Raw genomic sequence first — 18,812 nt, forward strand, 5'->3', positions numbered from 1 at the left:
TTTTTTTTTTTTGTTTTTTTTTTTTTTTTTTTTTTTTTTTTTTTTCTGTAAGTTGTCCAGATCAAATGGTGTTTTTTTCTATCTATTGCACTCGTGTACACCTCATTCTTTATGCATCATTTATTATTTATTTTCAACAAATATTTGACTACTCTGTGTATAAGCCATAAGAAGATACCTTGTTTATGAATTATGCAGCAATGACATGAATAGTGGAGGCAGCCTCCACTTCCTCCTTCCTGGTAACACTCCTCAAATCCTTTCTCAGATCTTGCTTTTCCTATGCCATGTGTTCCTGGTCAGTTGCAGATTTAAGCTTTGACCTTGGGCATATTACCTTCCTTCTTCCTTTCCACACCAGTGTTCATTGCTTTACCAGCATGCTTCTCTTTTTCCTCTTCCCAATTGGGTCATATATGTTACTTTTTAAAATTTGCATTCTCAGTGATCTGCCCATCTCATTTTGTTCACATTTATTTTGTCTCCTTCCAGTATTATCCTGGAAAATATTTGTTTGACGTAAATATTCCTGATTATTTTCTAATTCTTTCTCTCATAGTAAAATGTGAGTGACTCACTTCTTTTTCCCCATTCTTTCAGGCTGTGATTCTAGGATTGAAAAAAAAGAATTCATTCCAAAGCAGGACATTTCTGAAGAAATGGAATCCCAGACAGCAAAATTAAAAGATTATATAAGGAATAATTTTAAGGAAGCTAAAGAGATGAGTCAAACTGAGGGAAAGTTAGAGAACTGGTGGAGAAAATATGCAGTGGAAGGAATTAAGAACTCTTTCTCACAGAAGAGCAGTTTCAGAGCAATTATTATGAGGTGTGTGAAAACCCTCTCTGGAGAGAATGGCCAGAAATTCAATACTGTTGGAGAAAACTGCATTACAGACTCAAATCTTGCCAAACATCTTAAAGTGTCTAGAGAGGACAGTCTCGATCCAAGTGTGTCAAGTGTAGAAAACTTGCAACAACATGAGGACCTCATTAACCTCGAGAGTTTCCAGTTAGGGGAAAGAGCCTGTCAGACAGATGTGTTAGTGAAAGTACCCAGACAGAGTTCAGTTCTTAGTGAGAATCAGAGGATGAATAATCCAGAGAGACCCTTTGAGTGTACTGAATGTGAAAAAACTTTCCATCAGAACAGAGCTTTTAACCAGCACCAGAGAATTCATAGTGGAGAGATGCCCTATGAGTGCAATGAATGTGGAAAAGCTTTCAGTAGGCCCTCTGTCTTCAGTAAACATCAGAGAATCCACACTGGTAAGAAACCCTACACATGTAAGGATTGTGGCAAATTTTTCAGTGCTCACTTATACTTTATTCAGCATTGTAAAATTCACACTGGAGAAAAACCGTATGAGTGTATTAAATGTAGGAAAGCTTTTAGTACGCATTTATCTTATATGCAACATCTAAAAATTCATACAGGAGAGAAACCTCATGAGTGTAATCAGTGTGGGAAAGCCTTTAGTCATAGCTCTAATATGATTCATCATCAGAAAATTCATAGTGGAGAAAAGCCTTACAAGTGCAAAGAATGCGGGAAAGCCTTCAACAGACAATCACACCTTATTCAGCATCAGAGAATTCATTCTGGAGAGAAACCTTATGACTGTAATGAGTGTGGCAAAGCCTTCAGTGCACGATTATCTCTTACTCAGCATCAGAGAATTCATACAGGAGAAAAGCCCTATGAATGTAATGAATGTGGAAAATCTTTTAGCCTGAACCGAACTCTTACTGTCCATCAGAGAATTCACACTGGAGAGAAACCTTATAGGTGCAATGAATGTGGAAAATCCTTTAGTCAGTGCTCACAAGTTATTCAACATAAGAGAATTCATACTGGTGAGAAGCCTTATACCTGCAATGAGTGTGGAAAATCATTTGGTGCTCGTCTATCCCTTATCCAGCATCAGAGAATTCACACTGGAGAGAAACCTTATGGTTGTAGTGAATGTGGGAAAACCTTTAGTCAAAAGGGACATCTTATTCAGCACCAGCGAATTCACACAGGAGAGAAACCCTATGAATGTAGTGAGTGTGGAAAAGCTTTCAGCCAGAATTTTAATCTTATTCACCATCAAAGAACACACAATGGTGACAAGCCCTATGAATGTAATGAATGTGATAAAGCCTTTAGTGTGCTTTCTTCCCTTGTTCAACATCAGAGAATACATAATGGAGAGAAACCCTATGAGTGTCACAAATGTGGGAAGGCCTTTAGCCAGGGGTCACACCTTATTCAGCATCAGAGGAGTCACACTGGTGAGAAACCCTATGAGTGTAATGAGTGTGGGAAAACCTTTGGACAGATATCCACCCTAATTAAGCATGAGAGAACCCACAATGGAGAGAAGCCCTATGAGTGCAGTGACTGTGGGAAGGCCTTCAGCCAGAGTGCACACCTTATCCGCCATCGAAGAATTCACACTGGAGAGAATCCCTATGAGTGCAGTGACTGTGGGAAGGCCTTCAATGTTCGCTCCTCTCTCATTCAGCATCACAGAATTCATACTGGTGAGAAACCTTATGAATGTAGTGAGTGTGGCAAGGCATTCAGTCAGCATTCACAATTTATCCAACATCAGAGAATTCATACTGGAGAGAAACCCTACATGTGCAGTGAATGTGAGAAATCCTTCAGTGCACGCTTATCCCTTATCCAACACAAGAGAATTCACACTGGAGAGAAACCCTATGTATGCACCAAATGTGGAAAATCCTTCCGACAAAGCTCTCACCTTATTCGACATCAGAGAATTCACAGTGGGGAGCGACCTTATACATGTAATCAATGTGGAAAAACCTTCGGTCAGAGAATAACTCTTATTAGTCATGAGAAAATCCATACAGTTCACATAAGAGAGCAAACCTATGAATGTAGTGTGGGGAACTCTAGTGCACAGTCATCTTTTATTCAACAGTGTACGGTTCACAGTGGAGAGTAACTGATTAGTTTATAAATTATTCAGAGTTATAGATTATACGAGAGTCATGCTGGTGAGGAAAGAGTCATGGTTTGCCTTTTGGAGATTCAGCTCTTAAAGTATTTAACTCTCCCAGTGAGCTGCTAACTAAAGACAGGCTGGTTAAGTATATAGTAATAATTCCACGATAACACATCTTCCCTCAGATTCAGAGGATGGGCCCCCTTCTTGAGTCCTGTAGATAGGTGAAACTTAATTATTTAGATGCTTTTCATAGCACCAGACCTTAAGATGCAGTTAGGTATTTCACTTGACCACTTGCTCTTCCTTTTTTCTTCCCTTTCCCCTTCCCCTTCCCCTCTTTCCCTCTTTCCCTCTTCCCTCCACCTCCCGCATTCTTTCTCTTTATAATTTATTTCAACTTCAAGGAAAGTAGTTGAGATCCTTGCACTTCCAAGTGTGATGGAACCAGGCTGGGGTTTTCTTTGGCCTCCTCAAAACTTTTTTTATTCTGTTATGAGGAGTACGATACCTTAAGCTTCAAAAGTGTTATTTGTCAACATCAGGTAATTCACAGAGAGGAGTGCTGAGGCCAGCTCAGTTGTGGAGACCCCAAACCAGGTGGCACTGAAGAAATTAAGAAACAGACACAGAGATAGCAAAAAGGTATGGGATGACAGGGAGCCACAGCATTCCCAACTGAGAGCCCCAACAGAGTGACCCACACATTTATTTACAGCAAGCAAGTGATAATCATCATTTAACTAAAGCATTCTTTACAGAGAACAAAGTATTCTTTACTAGTGGCAAGAAACAGGCTCTGGCATGTTTACTGCAGCTGGAACGAGTTGTTAAGGCATGGGTTGCTCATGCTATTGTTCGTGGTTCAGAAGCACTCTGAGCAGTCTTTTACCAAAGAGCAGGTCAGGTATTTCTTTCCCTCACTCCAGTAAACCAACAACCACTAGCAATGTGCATCACTGCCATCATGAGGGTGTCACAGTGCTATAGATATCCTGTTTATGCCAGGCTTAGGGACTGTTCCCAACAGACAAGAAACATGACTACAAGCAAAAGTTTGTTAAGGTGAGTCTTATATGTAGATTAAAATAGTCGAGACCTTGCTAAAAAGTCAAATAACACTGTACTGCACCTCCAGGTTTCCAAGAGTTAAGACACTGCCAGCAAGGGACTTGCAGCCTTGTGGCTGGCTCAGTACATCCAACTAATTCAAAATGGGAAATTGTACAGTTTACTTAAACAGGATTTGGTAGATGGGTCTTCTACATGTGTTGTTATGAAGAAAAATAAGGAAAATGCCCAAAAGTGGGAGCCTGTGGCTTATGGCTTTACTTAATCATCACAGATAGCTATGTTCCAATGCAAGAACAGAGTTCATGTCTTTTCCTGAGGTGGCTGGAAACCTTAATCTCCTGAAGTTAAGTCAAAACTCAGTATTAACTCACCCAGCTCTCTTGGCTGAAGGCTGAGCCGGGGACTTGGAGCTTTTTTAGCAGTTATAACTTCTTCTAGAGAAGAACTTTTAAAAAGGTGGAAAAAGAAATTCCGTTTCCCCCAAGGATGTCTTTTTTGAGGTTCCATTAAGAGATGACAAAAGGGTTAGGAAGCTGTCTCAGTGTCTTTCTCGAGGCCCATGATTAGAGAACCAAATTAGAAAATAATATATATTTTTTGTTTTACTCCTGTTTACATACAATGGAGGTGTTTACTTAACTAAGAACCTCAGTATTTTTTCAAATCCTGATTTAGCTTTTATGGCTAAAACATTCCAGATTAACCTTATCAGTTTGGAATATGTTTTTATATTCCATTAAATATTTCATCCAAATTATGCTGAATTTTATTACAGTTTTTAATGTTTTCTATTCAAATCAGAAATTTACCTAATTACTTGGCTTGGTGATGGCATTAATGTTGGTTGGGAGCTAGATGGTCTCTGATGTATTTGATGATTGGCATAGAGCAATCATATGCTTGGTTCCTCCCTCCCTCCCTCCCTCCCTTCCTTCCTTCCTTGCCTTTCTCTCTCTCTTTCTTTTCTTTTCTTTTTTCTTTCTCTTTCTCTCTCTTTCTTTCTTCTTTCCCTCTCTTTCTCTTTCTCTCTCTCCCTCCGCTTCCCTTCCCCTTCCCCTTTCCCTTCCCCTTCCTCTTCTCCTTCCCCTTCCCCTTTCCCTTCCCTTCACTTTTCTTTTTCTTTTCCTTTTTTTTCCTTTTCTTTTCTTTCCACTCTGTGTTGCCCAGGGTGAAGTGTAGTGCTGCAATCATAGCTCACTGTAACCTTAACTCCTGGGCTCAAGCAGTTCTGCCTTAGCTTACTGATTAGCTAGAACTAGAGATGTGTACCACTGCACTGGCCTCTCCTGACTTCTTAAGCAATTACATTAAAATTGAGAGGAGAACGGCATTTTTAGTTTCTTAATGAAAAGCCATTTCTGGAGGAGTTTCATGCCTGTACCAGCAGAGGTTCAGCCTTCTGAGAATCTCACCATGATCCTTACTGCTGACACAGGCCTTTGTTACCTGAAGCATTCTCAAAACAAGGAGACTGACATTAAAAAGGACAATTGTGAACTCTGCTTAGTAAGCATCATAGATACCTTACAACTCATTCTGAAGTCTCCTTTATTCTTGTGCTTTCCAGAGAGCTACTGTGTTTAGTCATGCTTACTGTCCTCACAAGAGAAAAGAATAAGTGGCATATTTACATGTCATCCTGGGATGTGGTGAGGGAAAGGGGTTTCTTCATAGTTCTCTCTCACCTGTGCTATGTAGTGAATAGATGTTGTCTCATACCTCATATCTTTATGCATCAGCAATTTTCACCACAGGCTATGTTGGTTGTGACAGAAGAGAACTTTGGTGGCCATATTTTGAGTGTTGACATTATTTGCTACTCAGTGAACTAGCAGAGTTCACAGCTGTTCATGGTTTACTCTTCCTGCCATGTGTTTATAACCTGACTGGACTTGAGAGGCAGAGATATTGGGGATGTAGAGAAGGGCCCTGGTCTGTCTTCAAAATCCTACTTCAGCAGCTGTCCAAGACATCACAGCAGTGAGGCAGTAGGCTGTGAGCACAACCAGGTTTATGTATGAGGGTTGGGAGTGGAATATTTACTGTAGTTAATTCAGGTGTCTGACTGTTGCCAGAATATCAGGTTACTAAGTAAAAATCCCAGAGAATTTGCACAGCCTTTACTGTAAGGAGATGGGACTCCCTAGGCAGTGAAGGCAGGTGCTGGTGGTCACAAGAGCTTTTTCACTCCTTCCTCCATGTCTGTCTGTTCTGCAGCATTTCCATTGATGCATACTGTTGTGGACTCCTTAGGTTGACCTTGGTCTTGACCTCCACCACTAGCTCTTGACCCAGAACTGAAGATGTACATCAGAAAGGGACAGATTTGGTCTTTCTGTTTTAAAAGGTATTCTACCTTAGTGCCTGCCAATTTGTTGTGCATTGTCCTGTGCTGCCAATCTTTCCCACCAGTTATTAAGGTTAATTTGTTTTATGTGTATATTCACAAACATTAAAATGTACTGGATTTTAATTATTGCCCATTTTTATATAGGACGGGAGGCACTTTGTATTGTTGAGAATCTCTAAGATCTTTAAGACTAAAACCCCTGCCACTAATTTCAATTTCTGAAGGCCTGACTCCAGGCAGCATGACTGAGTTGGATTTGTCTCTGCCACAAAACCTGCCAAGGCTTCTCCATCACCCAAAATATTCCCATGACCAACCCATATGAAAAGAGGGGCAAAGGTCATTATTAATCACAGAAATGCAAAATAATATAAGATGTCATTTTGACCTCACTAGCTTGGCAAAAAAAAAAAAAAATGACAGAAAATGACACCAAAAATATTTAGCAAGTTACTCTCATATGCTGCTGATAGGAATGGAAATTGGTATGACACATTGGAAAATATTTTGGCATTATTTATACAGCTAAAAATTATGTAACCCTGGCTACATGCATTGGCTTATGCCTGTAATCCCAGCACTTTGGTACGCTGAGGCAGGCAGATCACCTGAGGTCAGGAGTTCAAGACCAGCCTGGCCAACATGGTGAAACCCCATCTCTACTAAAATACAAAAATTAGCTGGTATGGTGGTGGGTGCCTGTAATCCCAGCTACTCAGGAGGCTGAGACAGAAGAATCTCTTGAACCTGGGAGGCAGAGGCTGTAGTGAGCCAAGATCGTGCCTCTGCACTCCCACCAGGGTGAAAAAGTGACTTTGTCTCAAAAAAAAAATTGTGTAGCCCACACTCCTGCACATACATGTTGGGGATACTCTTGCATGAAAACTAGAAGATGTGTTCCAAAAGGTTTATAGCAGCCATTTGTGTAAGAAAAAAATAAATAAAATATAAGTCCAGTGTTCATGGACAGGGGGAGAAAAAATGTTTGATTATAAGTATAATAGAGCAGAAAACTATGTCAAAATGTATTACCTACAGCTGCACACATTATTCTTGAAGCTGTCACTCTGCAAGGGAATGTGGATTGTCCTTAATGCCCACGAACCTTGATTTCTTCCTGTAGTGAAACTCCAGAAGACCCGGGGAATGAAAGAAAAGTATCACCTGAGAGGGAGTGCCAAATAATTGGAAGATTTTTCCAGCTTACTGTTGGCAGAAGTATGGGTGATATGAAAGGAAGTAGAATCTAAGCTGTTAGACTAGAGAGAATGTACTATTGGATTGGACTGGATTTGTTATATGAGTGCACGGATGGCAGCCTGTGGATTCACTGTGCTAGCTGCAGTTGCACTTTATAGATGGAGTTCTGTATTTGGTCATGGCCATTGAGTGAGGCTGACATGCCAAATTGCCTGATTTTATAATGGAGAATGGATTCTGAGGCTCAGGAGATGCCAAAGGGCACTCCTTTCATCTAGGCTTTGAGAAATGCATTGGTGAGGGAATGGTAATATCCAGGAAAGACTCTATAGTGACTATCAAAGGGAATAGGAGAGGCTGATAGGAAAATGGATTTAGGCTCGGTGCAGTGGCTCATGCCTGTAATCCCAGCACTTTCGAGACTGAGGCAGGTCAGGAGGTGGAGACCAGCCTGGCCAACATGTTGAAACACAATCTGTACTAAAAAGACAAAAATTAGCTGGATGTGGTGGCAGGTCTGTGTAATCCCAGCTACTCAGTAGGCTGAGACAGGAGAACTGTTTGAACCCAGGAGACTGAGGTTGCAGTGAACCAAGATCGCACCACTACACTCCAGCCTGGGTGACAGAGCAAGACTCATGTCAAAGAGAGAGAGAGAGACGGGGGGTGGGGGTGGGAGGGGAGGGGGGGGAGAGAGAGAGAGAGAGAGAGAGAGAGAGAGAGAGATTGGGATTGAGATTTAACTCAGTAGGAATGGTCAGGACCATATGGCACCATGTAACCCTGTCATAGACAGGGAAGTTGTCACTGTAACAGGCCCAGGACCACAACAGTAATGAGAATGGTTTGACCCTAGAGGTTTTGACCCTGGGTAATGATGATGGTGACTATGGACTGAAATAGGTAGACTGCCTACTAAAGTATTACTCTGTCAGTATCAGTGAGTCATTAAGTCTGAAGAGACACCTGACTTGGATCAGCACAATAGTCATGGACCTTCACTTACTTCCTAGGCTTGAGCCATGTCACAGACCCAGAACCTCATGAAACAAGAGGAAGCCAGATTTCAGACCTTGTTACCTTTCCAAATTTTATGCTATAAATCTTATTCCCTTTGCCAAAGGGAATGCGACCATTTACCAGGGTAACTATACATCAGAGGACAGGAATACCCACATTTTTTAGGGATAAGGGGATAACATCTTGGATGGAGAAAGAAAAATCTGTTAAGCTGTTTATTAGACTGGAATAACAGATAAAACCAGCTGTAAAGTTAATAAGAAACTTTCTGCCAGTGATATGTGCTGCTGTAGAATGTCATAAAATTTCACCTCTGCTTTCTTACTGAGAAACTTTATTCTCTTATAGACTAATGGAACATGTCAGTAGTAAGAATAGAACACTACTTTTTCCTGGCAGATCTGTCACTTTGACATAGAGAGGTAGCCTTGATTTACAACCCAGTTCATATAAGAAAAGTTTTTGGAGACCATGGTCTATACCTATCTCAATTTTGTGGTTCCGAAGGAAATGGTCCTGGGTGTACATCACAGTTGAGACCTGATGTTGACCCATTACTCACAGCCCTACTTTGCTACATGCCCATTAAAACACTGTTTCATTTAAATTTCACTTAAACTCTACCCTTCCCCAAAGTACTATAATAACTCATATTTTCTTTAGTTTGGTGAGACACCCCATGGTTCTGGGGTGTTATCACCCTCGTTGTAATGGATCAATAACCCTGATTTTGTTGGAGTACAGGTTTATTCCTTGTGGTCTCAGGTGATTAGGCTAGGACAGAGATTACTGGACTTTGGCTCTGAATTATGTTAAACCTGGGAACAAATATCTTACTGTCGTTCTCCAGGGTAGAAGCCTATGGAGCTAAGTAATAAAGTTGTAGCCTGGCCATCTCACAGTAGAATCAAGAGAGTCCCTGAGCTCATCCCATTGTTATCAACCAGATCTAGAAAACATAATATACCTATCTTTCTGTCCTGTCCTCAAGTTGGAGCTGTCCTCAAATTATATTTGTGCAGGTGCCTGTAAGAATAAGAAGCAAACTGTGCATCCAGGAAAAGAAAGGACAGACAGCCAAGTATCCTGAAAAGGACCCCACATCTCTGGTTCTGACGCTCCTTTCATCCCTCTTACCAGCAAGTTCTGTCATTTCATTCCCTAAGTTTCTCCTTTCCAGCTCAATCCCATGCTCCCCGTGTCCCTGAAATTCCATGGGAAATGAGCAAAGGGGGTATCTGGAATAAGGGAAGAGATGAACCACCCTTCTCAGAGAGTTGGCCTATTAGCACTGTGAGGCCTCTCAGGTGGTTTTGTGAGCTGGAAACAAGAGCCTGGCATATAGTAGTTTAAGGTAGGAGCAAAGATTCCTGCTTGGAGGCTGAGTAGAATGTTTCTTTGGGCACTGACTATTTCAAAGTTAGATCCTTAGAGTTCCAGGAATTCATATTCAAGCTGTAAGGTCAGTGATGATAAGAGCAAGGCTGAACATGTGCCATACTGTGCCATTTACACAGGCCTGTTGCACCTGTCCAGGTGACTGTCATAGCACTAGGTCCTGCTGGGAGGCCACATACTCTCCCACAGGAGAGGCCTGATATTTAGAGGTGACAACAGTGTGTCCAAAGTCAGGACTTCAACATCTTGCCTCCAAGGTCCAATGATTCTCCCACCGTGTTTCTGTCCTGAGTAGGACCCTGTCGACAAAGAGTCAAACTGTAAAATATTTGAAGAGATTTATTCTGGGCCAAATACATGTGACCAATGGCCCATGACACAGCCCCAGAATATCTTGAGAACATGTGCCCAAGGTGGTCAGGGTATAGCTTATACATTTTATACATTTTAGGGATACATAAGACATCAATCAATATGTGTAAGATGTACATTGGTTTGATCTGGAATGACAGGACAACTGGAAGGAGGGGATTCCAGTTGATAGGCAAATTCAAAGATTTTCTGATTGGCACTTGGTTTAAACAGCTTATCTAAAGATCTGGAATCCATAGAAGGGAGTGTATGGGATAAGACAATGGGTTATGGAGTCAAAGGTTATTATTATGTAGATGAAGCTTCCAGGTAGCAGGCTTTAGAACAAACACATTGTAAATGTTTCTTATCAGACTTTAGAAGGTGCCAGACTCTTAGTTAATTCTCTCCTGGATCAGGGAAAAGACCTGGAAAGGAAGAGGGATTCTCTACAGAATGCAGATGTTCCCCACAAAAACAGCTTTTCAGGGCCACTTCAAAACATGTCAAAGAAATACATTTTAGGGTAAAATGTTTTGATTTTTTTAAGGGTAAAATGCTTTGATTTTCAGAGCATGCTCTGTGACATATGCTATATTAAAGTCAGGCTGGAATTTAATGTTTTATTATTATAAAAATTCTTAAGATACCTGTTTTAATGCTAACGCTGGTCAGTTGTACCTGAGTTTCAAAGGGAGGAGATTATAATGTAGCATGCTCAGGCCCCTCTTCCTGTTATGGCCTGAGCTAGTTTTTCAGGTTAACTTTGGAATGCCCTTTTCTGAGAGGAGGGGTCCACTGGTTGTGCTGGGCTTAGAATTTTAATTTTGGCTTGTAACCCCTACCCAGCTCCATCCATGAGTCATCCCCTGGAAGGAAGAGCAGAGTGAGAAGGGTCCATGTTTTCATTCCCTCCCACAAGTTCTTTCTCAGAACCCTGTTTCTGAGACGACCTAGCTCCGGGAACCAAGGACCTCAAAGATTGTGCACCCAAGATCTGTGGGCAGGAGAGGTGACGTTTACACCGGTTGACAGCCCAGGCTTGAATAGCAAAGCCGTACCCTCAAGAGCTCCCACTCTTCATTTCTTCCTGCCTTGGCATTCAGCTGAAAGAGAAAGACAACCAAGGAAAGGCAGACATATCAAGACCCGTTTCTCACTGTCCTTATTCCACATGACCTAAAAGGAAGAAGCTGAGGCAAAATTAATGTAAGTAGACAGTTTATTTTGGCCAAGCTTGAGGATTATAACCCAGAATCAAAGATTTAATTTCCCTTGAAAATATACACCAATTAGTAGCAGTTATAGTGGATTTTTTTTTTTCATTTTTTTAACAGAGACAGGGTCTTGCTCTGTTGTCCAGGCTGGAGTGCAGTGGCACAATTATAGCCCTCTGTAACCTTGAATTCCTGAGCTCAAGCAATCCTCTCACCCTGCTCTTCTGAGTAGCTAGGACTACAGATATACACTACCACTCCCAGCCCATTTGTAAAAAATCTTTTGTAGAGACAGTGTCTTGCTATGTTTCTTAGGCTGGTCTCAAACTCCTGGCCTCAAGTGATCCTCCCACTTCAGCCTTCCAAAGCACTGGGATTACAATCATGAGCCACCATGTCCAGCCTGTAAGTTGATTTTTTTTTTTTTTTGAGACAGAGTCTTGCTCTGGCGCCAGGTGCCAGGTTGGAGTGCAGTGGCGTGATCTTGGCTCCCTGCAACCTCAACCTCCCAGTATGAAGCAATTCTCCTGTTTCAGCCTCCCGAGTAGCTGGGATTACAGGCGCATGCCACCATATCCAGCTAATTTTTGTATTTTTAGTAGAGATGGGGTTTCACCATGTTAGCCAGGTTGGTCTCAATCTCTTGACATCCCAAAGTGCTGGGATTACAGATATGAGCCACTGCGCCGGTCATGTAAATTGATTTTTAAAGGAAAAGAATAGGCAGTTCCTGAGTTATATACCAAGAAATTACATTAAAATAAACTATTGATTGGTTATACAGTGTTAAACTATGGGGTGTGGGTTATAGTGTTCAACATGGCATTTTTAGGTTAGTTTGTAGCTGCTTGTGGCAATAGCAAGCAGTTGCAGGAAATGAATACATAGCTAAAAGGTGGGGGAGTAGGATGTGATTACTGTCTTATTTTAATGCTGCTCTGGGCCTAATAATTAAAAATACTCACATTCTTTAGATAAAAGTCTTCTCTCATCCCCCCCTGTTAATAAAAACTCTTTCTTCTGGAAAACATTGATGATCAAAATATAAGCGTCAAGGTGTCCCTTGTCACTAGGAAGATTCATTTCTAGTAGTCCTGTCAAAGACATTTATTTGTAGCTGTTATTATTTGTGGAATCATCTGTAGACTTTGGTGTACCATGGAATTAGTTTTCTCAGAAGTATGACAATGAGAGAGTCATAGTAGAAATACAATGTACATAAGAATTAAAAAGAAAATTTATATGCCAGAATTTTTTTTTTTTTTTTGAGACAGAGTCTTGCTCTGTCACCAGGCTGGAGTGCAGTGGTGCTATCTCAGCTCACTGCAACCTCCGCCTCCTGGGTTCAAGCAATTCTTCTGCCTCAGCCTCCCGAGTAGCTGGGACCACAGGCGCATGCCACCATGTCTGGCTAATTTATTTATTTTTTTTTTTAGTGGAGACGGGGTTTTACCCTGTGTTGGCCAGGATGGTCTCGATCTCTTGACCTAATGATCTGCCCGCCTTGGCCTCCCAAAGTGTTGGAATTACAGGTGTGAGCCACTGCGCCCACCCTATGCCAGAATTTTTTAAGAACCCTATTCCATTGGGAGGTCAACTAAAAGCAAGAAAAGTAAAACCCAGTCTATTTTTAGAGACCTGTAGCTAGGACATGATTTAAGATTTAGTCTAAGTTGTAGGAAAATAATAAAAGCTCAAAAACAGTGGTCAGAGATAGAATCCCATAACAGGTATACTGTAGTTTTTTTTTTTTTTTTTTCTGAAAAAAAATTTTCCTCTCAAGTCCCCATTTTTACCAAATATAAATCTTAGTACGTCCCATTTATTTGCAAGATAAGGTTTAGTATACTATCTGGCCTAGTTATTTGCTTATAGTGTAAGAAGAATAATGATTGGCCAAATAGACTCTTTCAAGTTGGCTTTGCTGGAACTTTCATAAGGAATGTCAGATTAGAGTTTTTAAAACCTTAAGGCTAGAAAGTCAAGTCAAAGATTCACCGTTAGACTGTACCTATAATACCTGTATGAATTGGGTCAATTCCTGTTTTCCCAAGTACACCAAATATCTTGAGGTTCCCAGTCCTGTCAGAAAGTGACATCTTTACTTACCTCAAAGACAGAAATCATGGACCTGTGTAAGCAAATTACCAAGGCAGTCTGTCCAAGGGTTTTTTTTTTTCTTTCCTTTTTTTAAAATTGGCTCTATAAAAGCAACTTCAATTCCTCAAAGGAGTCTGGTCATATCTGAAAATATGTCATTTCAAAGGCTTGGTAAAATAACTAGTGTCTCCATTTGTATCCTGTTACAAAAAACAGATTGTTATTGAACTTAAAAAATGACTAGATTGCCATAAAATAAGAATATTCACAAATAGTTTTCAAATTTTGAGGAAATTAGAAAGGCAGATGTTTTGATTTTGCTCATAAAGGTATATTTTGCTCTGTTGCTGTAAGCTTGTCATAGATGAATTAGTAGCTCAAAAAGAAAAAAAGTTTTCTTGGCTCAGGACAACAGAATATAAAAATAATCATGAATGTTTCAAACAAAAGGTCATAAAAATAATTTTAGTCTTTTATCAGTTCAGTCCCATATAATTCTTGTTCTGCTTGATATTGGGTTAGCAATCTCATGAATGTATCCGTTTATTATAGTTTTAAATGTTTTCATTTAGTCCAATGATATGATCTCCAAAGTTGCCGGATACCTGTATTTAAGAGCATTTTTCAGAGTCCTTTTCCATGAGTTTTTTTTTTTTTTTCCTTAAGTCAAATTTTGAACTACAGTTGACTGTAACCCACTTTTTGAGAAGAATCAAAGCAAAACAATAATTGTCCAAGGATGACAACACACTTAGAATAGCCATGATTAAAGATGCAATGGACAAGGAAACTTGGTTATTCCTGTGGCATACAGCAGTTTAACATAATCATAATTCTGGTTGATAACATGTACCAAGTGTATTAAGCTGTTCTTGCATTGCTATAAAGGAATACCTCATACTGGGTAATTTATAATGTAAAGAGGTTTAATTGGCTCAGGGTTCTGCAGGCTGTATGGAAAGCATGGTGCTGGCATGTGCTCAGTTTCTGATGAAGCTTCAGGAAGCTTTCAATCATGGCAGAAGGTGAAGGGAGAATAGGCATATTGCAGGAACAAGTGAAAAGGTATGTGTGGGGGGGCAATTGCCACCCAATTTTAAATAATCAGATCTCACAGAAACTCAAAGATAGGCCGGGTGCGGTGGCTCACGCCTATAATCCCAGCACGTTGGGAGCCCGAGGCGGGTGGGTCACAAGGTCAAGAGATCGAGACCATCCTGGTCAACATAGTGAAACCCTGTCTCTACTAAAAATACAAAAATTAGCTGGGCATGGTGGCGCACCCCTGTAGTCCCAGCTACTCGGGAGGCTGAGACAGGAGAATGTTTTGAACCCAGGAGGCGGAGGTTGCGGTGAGCCGAGATCGCGCCATTGCACTCCAGCCTGGGTAACGAGCAAAACTCTGTCTCAAAAAAAAAAAAAAGATAGCCATTAGGGATCCACCCATGTGATCCACACAACTCCCACCAGGCCCACTTCCAGCATTAGAAATTACAGTTCAACCTGAGATTTGGGCAAGGACAAACATCCAAACTATATCAAGACATAACAATTTTAAGAACCTCATAAAATTTTGGAACATGTATTAAGATATCTATATAAATATAACTCAAAAGAAAGTTAAACACCATTATTTTATTTGATAATACTTATCATGTGATTTTAACTTACCAAATAAGCCTACTGTATCTGTCTTGGACTTCCAGAGTTTCCTTTTGAAAAATCATTTTAGAATTGAAAATTCAATTTTGGGAAGTATGTCAGATATTATAGGTTTAATATACTTGATCAAAATAGGATCACAGGTCCCTGTAAAATAATATTTAGCCAAAGTGATAATTCAAATAATTTTTTTTTGAGACAGATTCTCGCTGTGTCACGTAGGCTGGAGTGCAGTGGTACAATCTCTGCTCACTGCAACCTCCGCCTCCTGGGTTCAAGTGATTTTTGTGCCTCAGCCTTCCGAGTAGCTGAGATTACAGGCACTACCACTATGCCCGGCTAATGTTTTTGAATTTTTAGTAGAGACGGGGTTTCACCATGTTGGCCAGGCTGGTCTTGAACTCGTGACCTCAGGTGATCCACCCACCTTGGCCTCCCAAAGTTCTGGGATGGCAGGTATGAGCCACCATGCCCAGCCTAATTCAAATAATTTAAAAAGCAAAACATTTGTTATTTGTTAGAGAGGAAGCTCAGATTTCCAAAAATGAAAAGAGCTAATGAAGATAGCAGCAGACCAACAGAATCTATTTTTCCCGTGTATTTTTTTTGTTCTCACAAATGAACAATCCAGCCTGGGTGGCAGAGAAAGACTCCATCTCAAACAAAAAAAAAAGGGAATAAAAATTATTTACTATCTTTTTGTTTTTGCTTTAAAAATTTTTTTATTTTATTGTTTACAAAATGTAGTATTTTAAAGTTTCATCTATGTTGCTGCATATATTAGTACTTTTTTTAAAAATAGATTTTTAATTGAGGTAAAATATACATACATGATTCACTTTTTTTTTTTTAACCATTTTTAGTGTAAAGTTCAGTGAATATACATTTATATTATCTTTTTCCCCTTCATCCCCCCTACTTCCCTTCCTGGCCTCTGGTAACTACCAGTCTACTCTCTGTCTTTGAGATCTACATTTTTAGCTCTCATGTAAGAGTGAGAACATGTGACATTTGTCATTCTCGGCTTCGCTTATTTCACTTAACCTTCCCCTATGGTTCCATCCATGTTGCTGCACATGACAGGATTTCATTCTTGTTTATGGTTGAATTAAATATTCCATTGTGAGCATATACCACATTTTCTTTGTTCATTCATCTGTTAATGGGCACTTAGGTTGATTTCATATTTGGGCTATTGTGAATGGTACTTGGGTAAACATGGGAGTGCAGATTTCTCTTTGATATGTTAATATCCTTTCTTTTGGATATATACTGATGTTGTTTGGCAGTGCTCCCACTCAAATCTCATCTTAAATTATAGCTCCCATAATTCCCACATGTTGTGGGAGGGACTGGTGGGAGATAATTGAATCATGGGGGCAGTATCCCCCATAGTGTTCTTGTGGTAATGAATAAGTCTCAGGAGATCTGATGATTTTTTTTTTTTTGCATTTTAGGTTTTGGGGTACATGTGAAAAACATGCAAGATTGTTGCATAGGTACACATATGGCAGTGCGATGTGCTGCCTTCCTCGCCATCACCTGTATCTGGCATTTCTCCCCATGCTATCTCTCCCCAACTCCCCACCCCACGCTGTCCTTCCCCTATTTCCCCCTGACAGACCCCAGCATGTGATGCTCCCCTCCCTGTGTCCATGTGTTCTCATTGTTCAACACCCGCCTATGAGTGAGGACATGTGGTGTTTGATTTTCTGTCCTTGTGTCTGTTTGCTGAGAATGATGGTTTCCAAGTTCATCCATGTCCCTACAAAGGACACGAACTCATTGTTTTTGATGGATGCAAAATATTCCATGGTGTATATATGCCACATTTTCCCTGTCCAGTCTAGCATCGATGGGCATTTGGGTTGGTTCCAGGTCTTTGATATTGTAAACAGTGCTGCTTCTGCCACAGTTTTTCTATGCGGTCACCTGCTATACCCAGCATGCAGTTCTTGCTCAAGAGAAACAAACCAACATCCTGACCAGTCCCTAACACAGCTCAGTTCAGTCTCTCCGGACAAGGTGCAGCCTCTCCACCAGGTCCTACAGCTAAAGGGCAAGTTGCCTGCCCTGCACACATCCAACACATAATGTGGAGGTGGGGGTGGGGAAAACATGCAGCAGCATTCAAACCCTGCCTGTGGTGCCAAAGAATAGCTCTGACATGAAGTTATTGTGCACACGGCCTCGTTCTTTTGAATGCCAAGTTTTTACACAGTGCAAAGGAACTTGGCACTTGTCTCTGTGCAGGGTCTGCAGTGTCATCCCATGAACACCTCCACAGGAATGCTGGTGGAGACCTTCTCTCCCACAGGGCAGGGAGCCCCAGACAGCACCCTGGACCCAGACTCAGCTCCCTGGGCCCTGTGCCTCAGCATACCTGACCTGCCCTTCAGAAGGGCTTCTGTGTCCATGATCCTCTGTGCTCTTCTGTGCAGGGATATGAGAGCCTGCACTGGTGGGGGCTGCACAGCTTTTGCAGGGCTTCCTGTTGTGGCAGTTGGGGGCCTGGCAGGTCTCAGGCCAGACTTGTGGTTTCTTTGGAATACTGTCCACTCAAAGAACAAAGGGTTGACTTCTTGTCTACTTCCTTCCATTCGGTTCCATGTGCAAAGGCCCTGTCTAGCCTCAGGCTTAAGCCTGAGGATTCTTGTCTTATTTATTGGTCTCTGTATGCTCACCCTCCTCCTTTTCCTAATTCAAAGGGCCTATTTTGAGACCATCTGAACTGCCAAGCTCAGCAGGAAGGCAGTGCCTGAACTTGGCCATTTGTCCAACAAGTATTTCCAGAATGACCTTCCATGAAGAAGACACAGGGCCACCATGAGCAGGGCTATCCTCATGGCATTTGATCTGAGTAGTCACACAGGGTTCTGTGTTTAGAAGGACCCTGTACTTGGTTTCGTGCTGGACAGATACCTGTTACCTGGCCAAGAACACTGAGTATTGGGAGGAACATGGGGCACAGATTTCAGTGGTGTTTAGGCTTCCTCTTCAGAGCCTCACCTTCTTAGAGATTTCTGGGGAGTTCAGAAGAAGATGACTTTTTTCAGCCTTTGGGGCCCACATACCAGACTCTTGGTCAGCACAGATCACAGGCCACAGGCAGAGGGTATCACCTTATCCACATGACTCTTCCACCTGTGTCTCTGTCTACCATCCTCTAGTCTGAGTCTCTGGGAGGGTTTGCTGAGAGTGGCAAGAAGGAGCCAATCCTTACCAACATTCTAAATTATTTTCAACCATTTCCTTTCATGCTATTGTTTTAGTCACATATGATCTACCTCCTAAGATGGTCTCTTTACTAACTTCTACAAAAGGTGTTTTTTTAAATGTGTGCCTGTTAAAAATTCCTGGAAAGTGCTCAGACCTGAAAAAGTCATAGAAGAGGTGTGGTCCAAGCTTGTATCTCTAAATAGAAAAGGGAACCGCAGCCCATGCATACCTGGAGCAAAGGTGGAGTAAAGGGAAAACTGC

The 18,812-nt window shown here is 41.2% G+C and overlaps 2 protein-coding genes across 3 annotated transcripts in view; both read left to right on the forward strand.

Annotated features, from left to right (window-relative positions):
- Nucleotides 1-5,009, forward strand: part of LOC116535749 (zinc finger protein 252-like) — a 30,260-nt gene extending 25,251 nt beyond the window's left edge. For both annotated transcript variants that reach the window (XM_032257100.1, XM_032257108.1), the window contains one exon: nt 601-5,009. In XM_032257100.1, the coding sequence (XP_032112991.1) occupies nt 601-2,960 (2,360 nt within the window). In that variant the 3' untranslated portion in view covers nt 2,961-5,009. The remainder of the gene's footprint in view (nt 1-600) is intronic.
- The window catches only part of LOC116535760 (zinc finger protein 16), an 88,804-nt gene that overhangs the window by 25,559 nt on the left and 44,433 nt on the right, over nt 1-18,812 (forward strand). The window lies entirely within an intron of this gene.

Source organism: Sapajus apella, unplaced genomic scaffold (genome assembly GCF_009761245.1).
Source record: "Sapajus apella isolate SASKATOON/1434 unplaced genomic scaffold, GSC_monkey_1.0 scaffold3, whole genome shotgun sequence".
Lineage (NCBI taxonomy): Eukaryota > Metazoa > Chordata > Mammalia > Primates > Cebidae > Sapajus > Sapajus apella.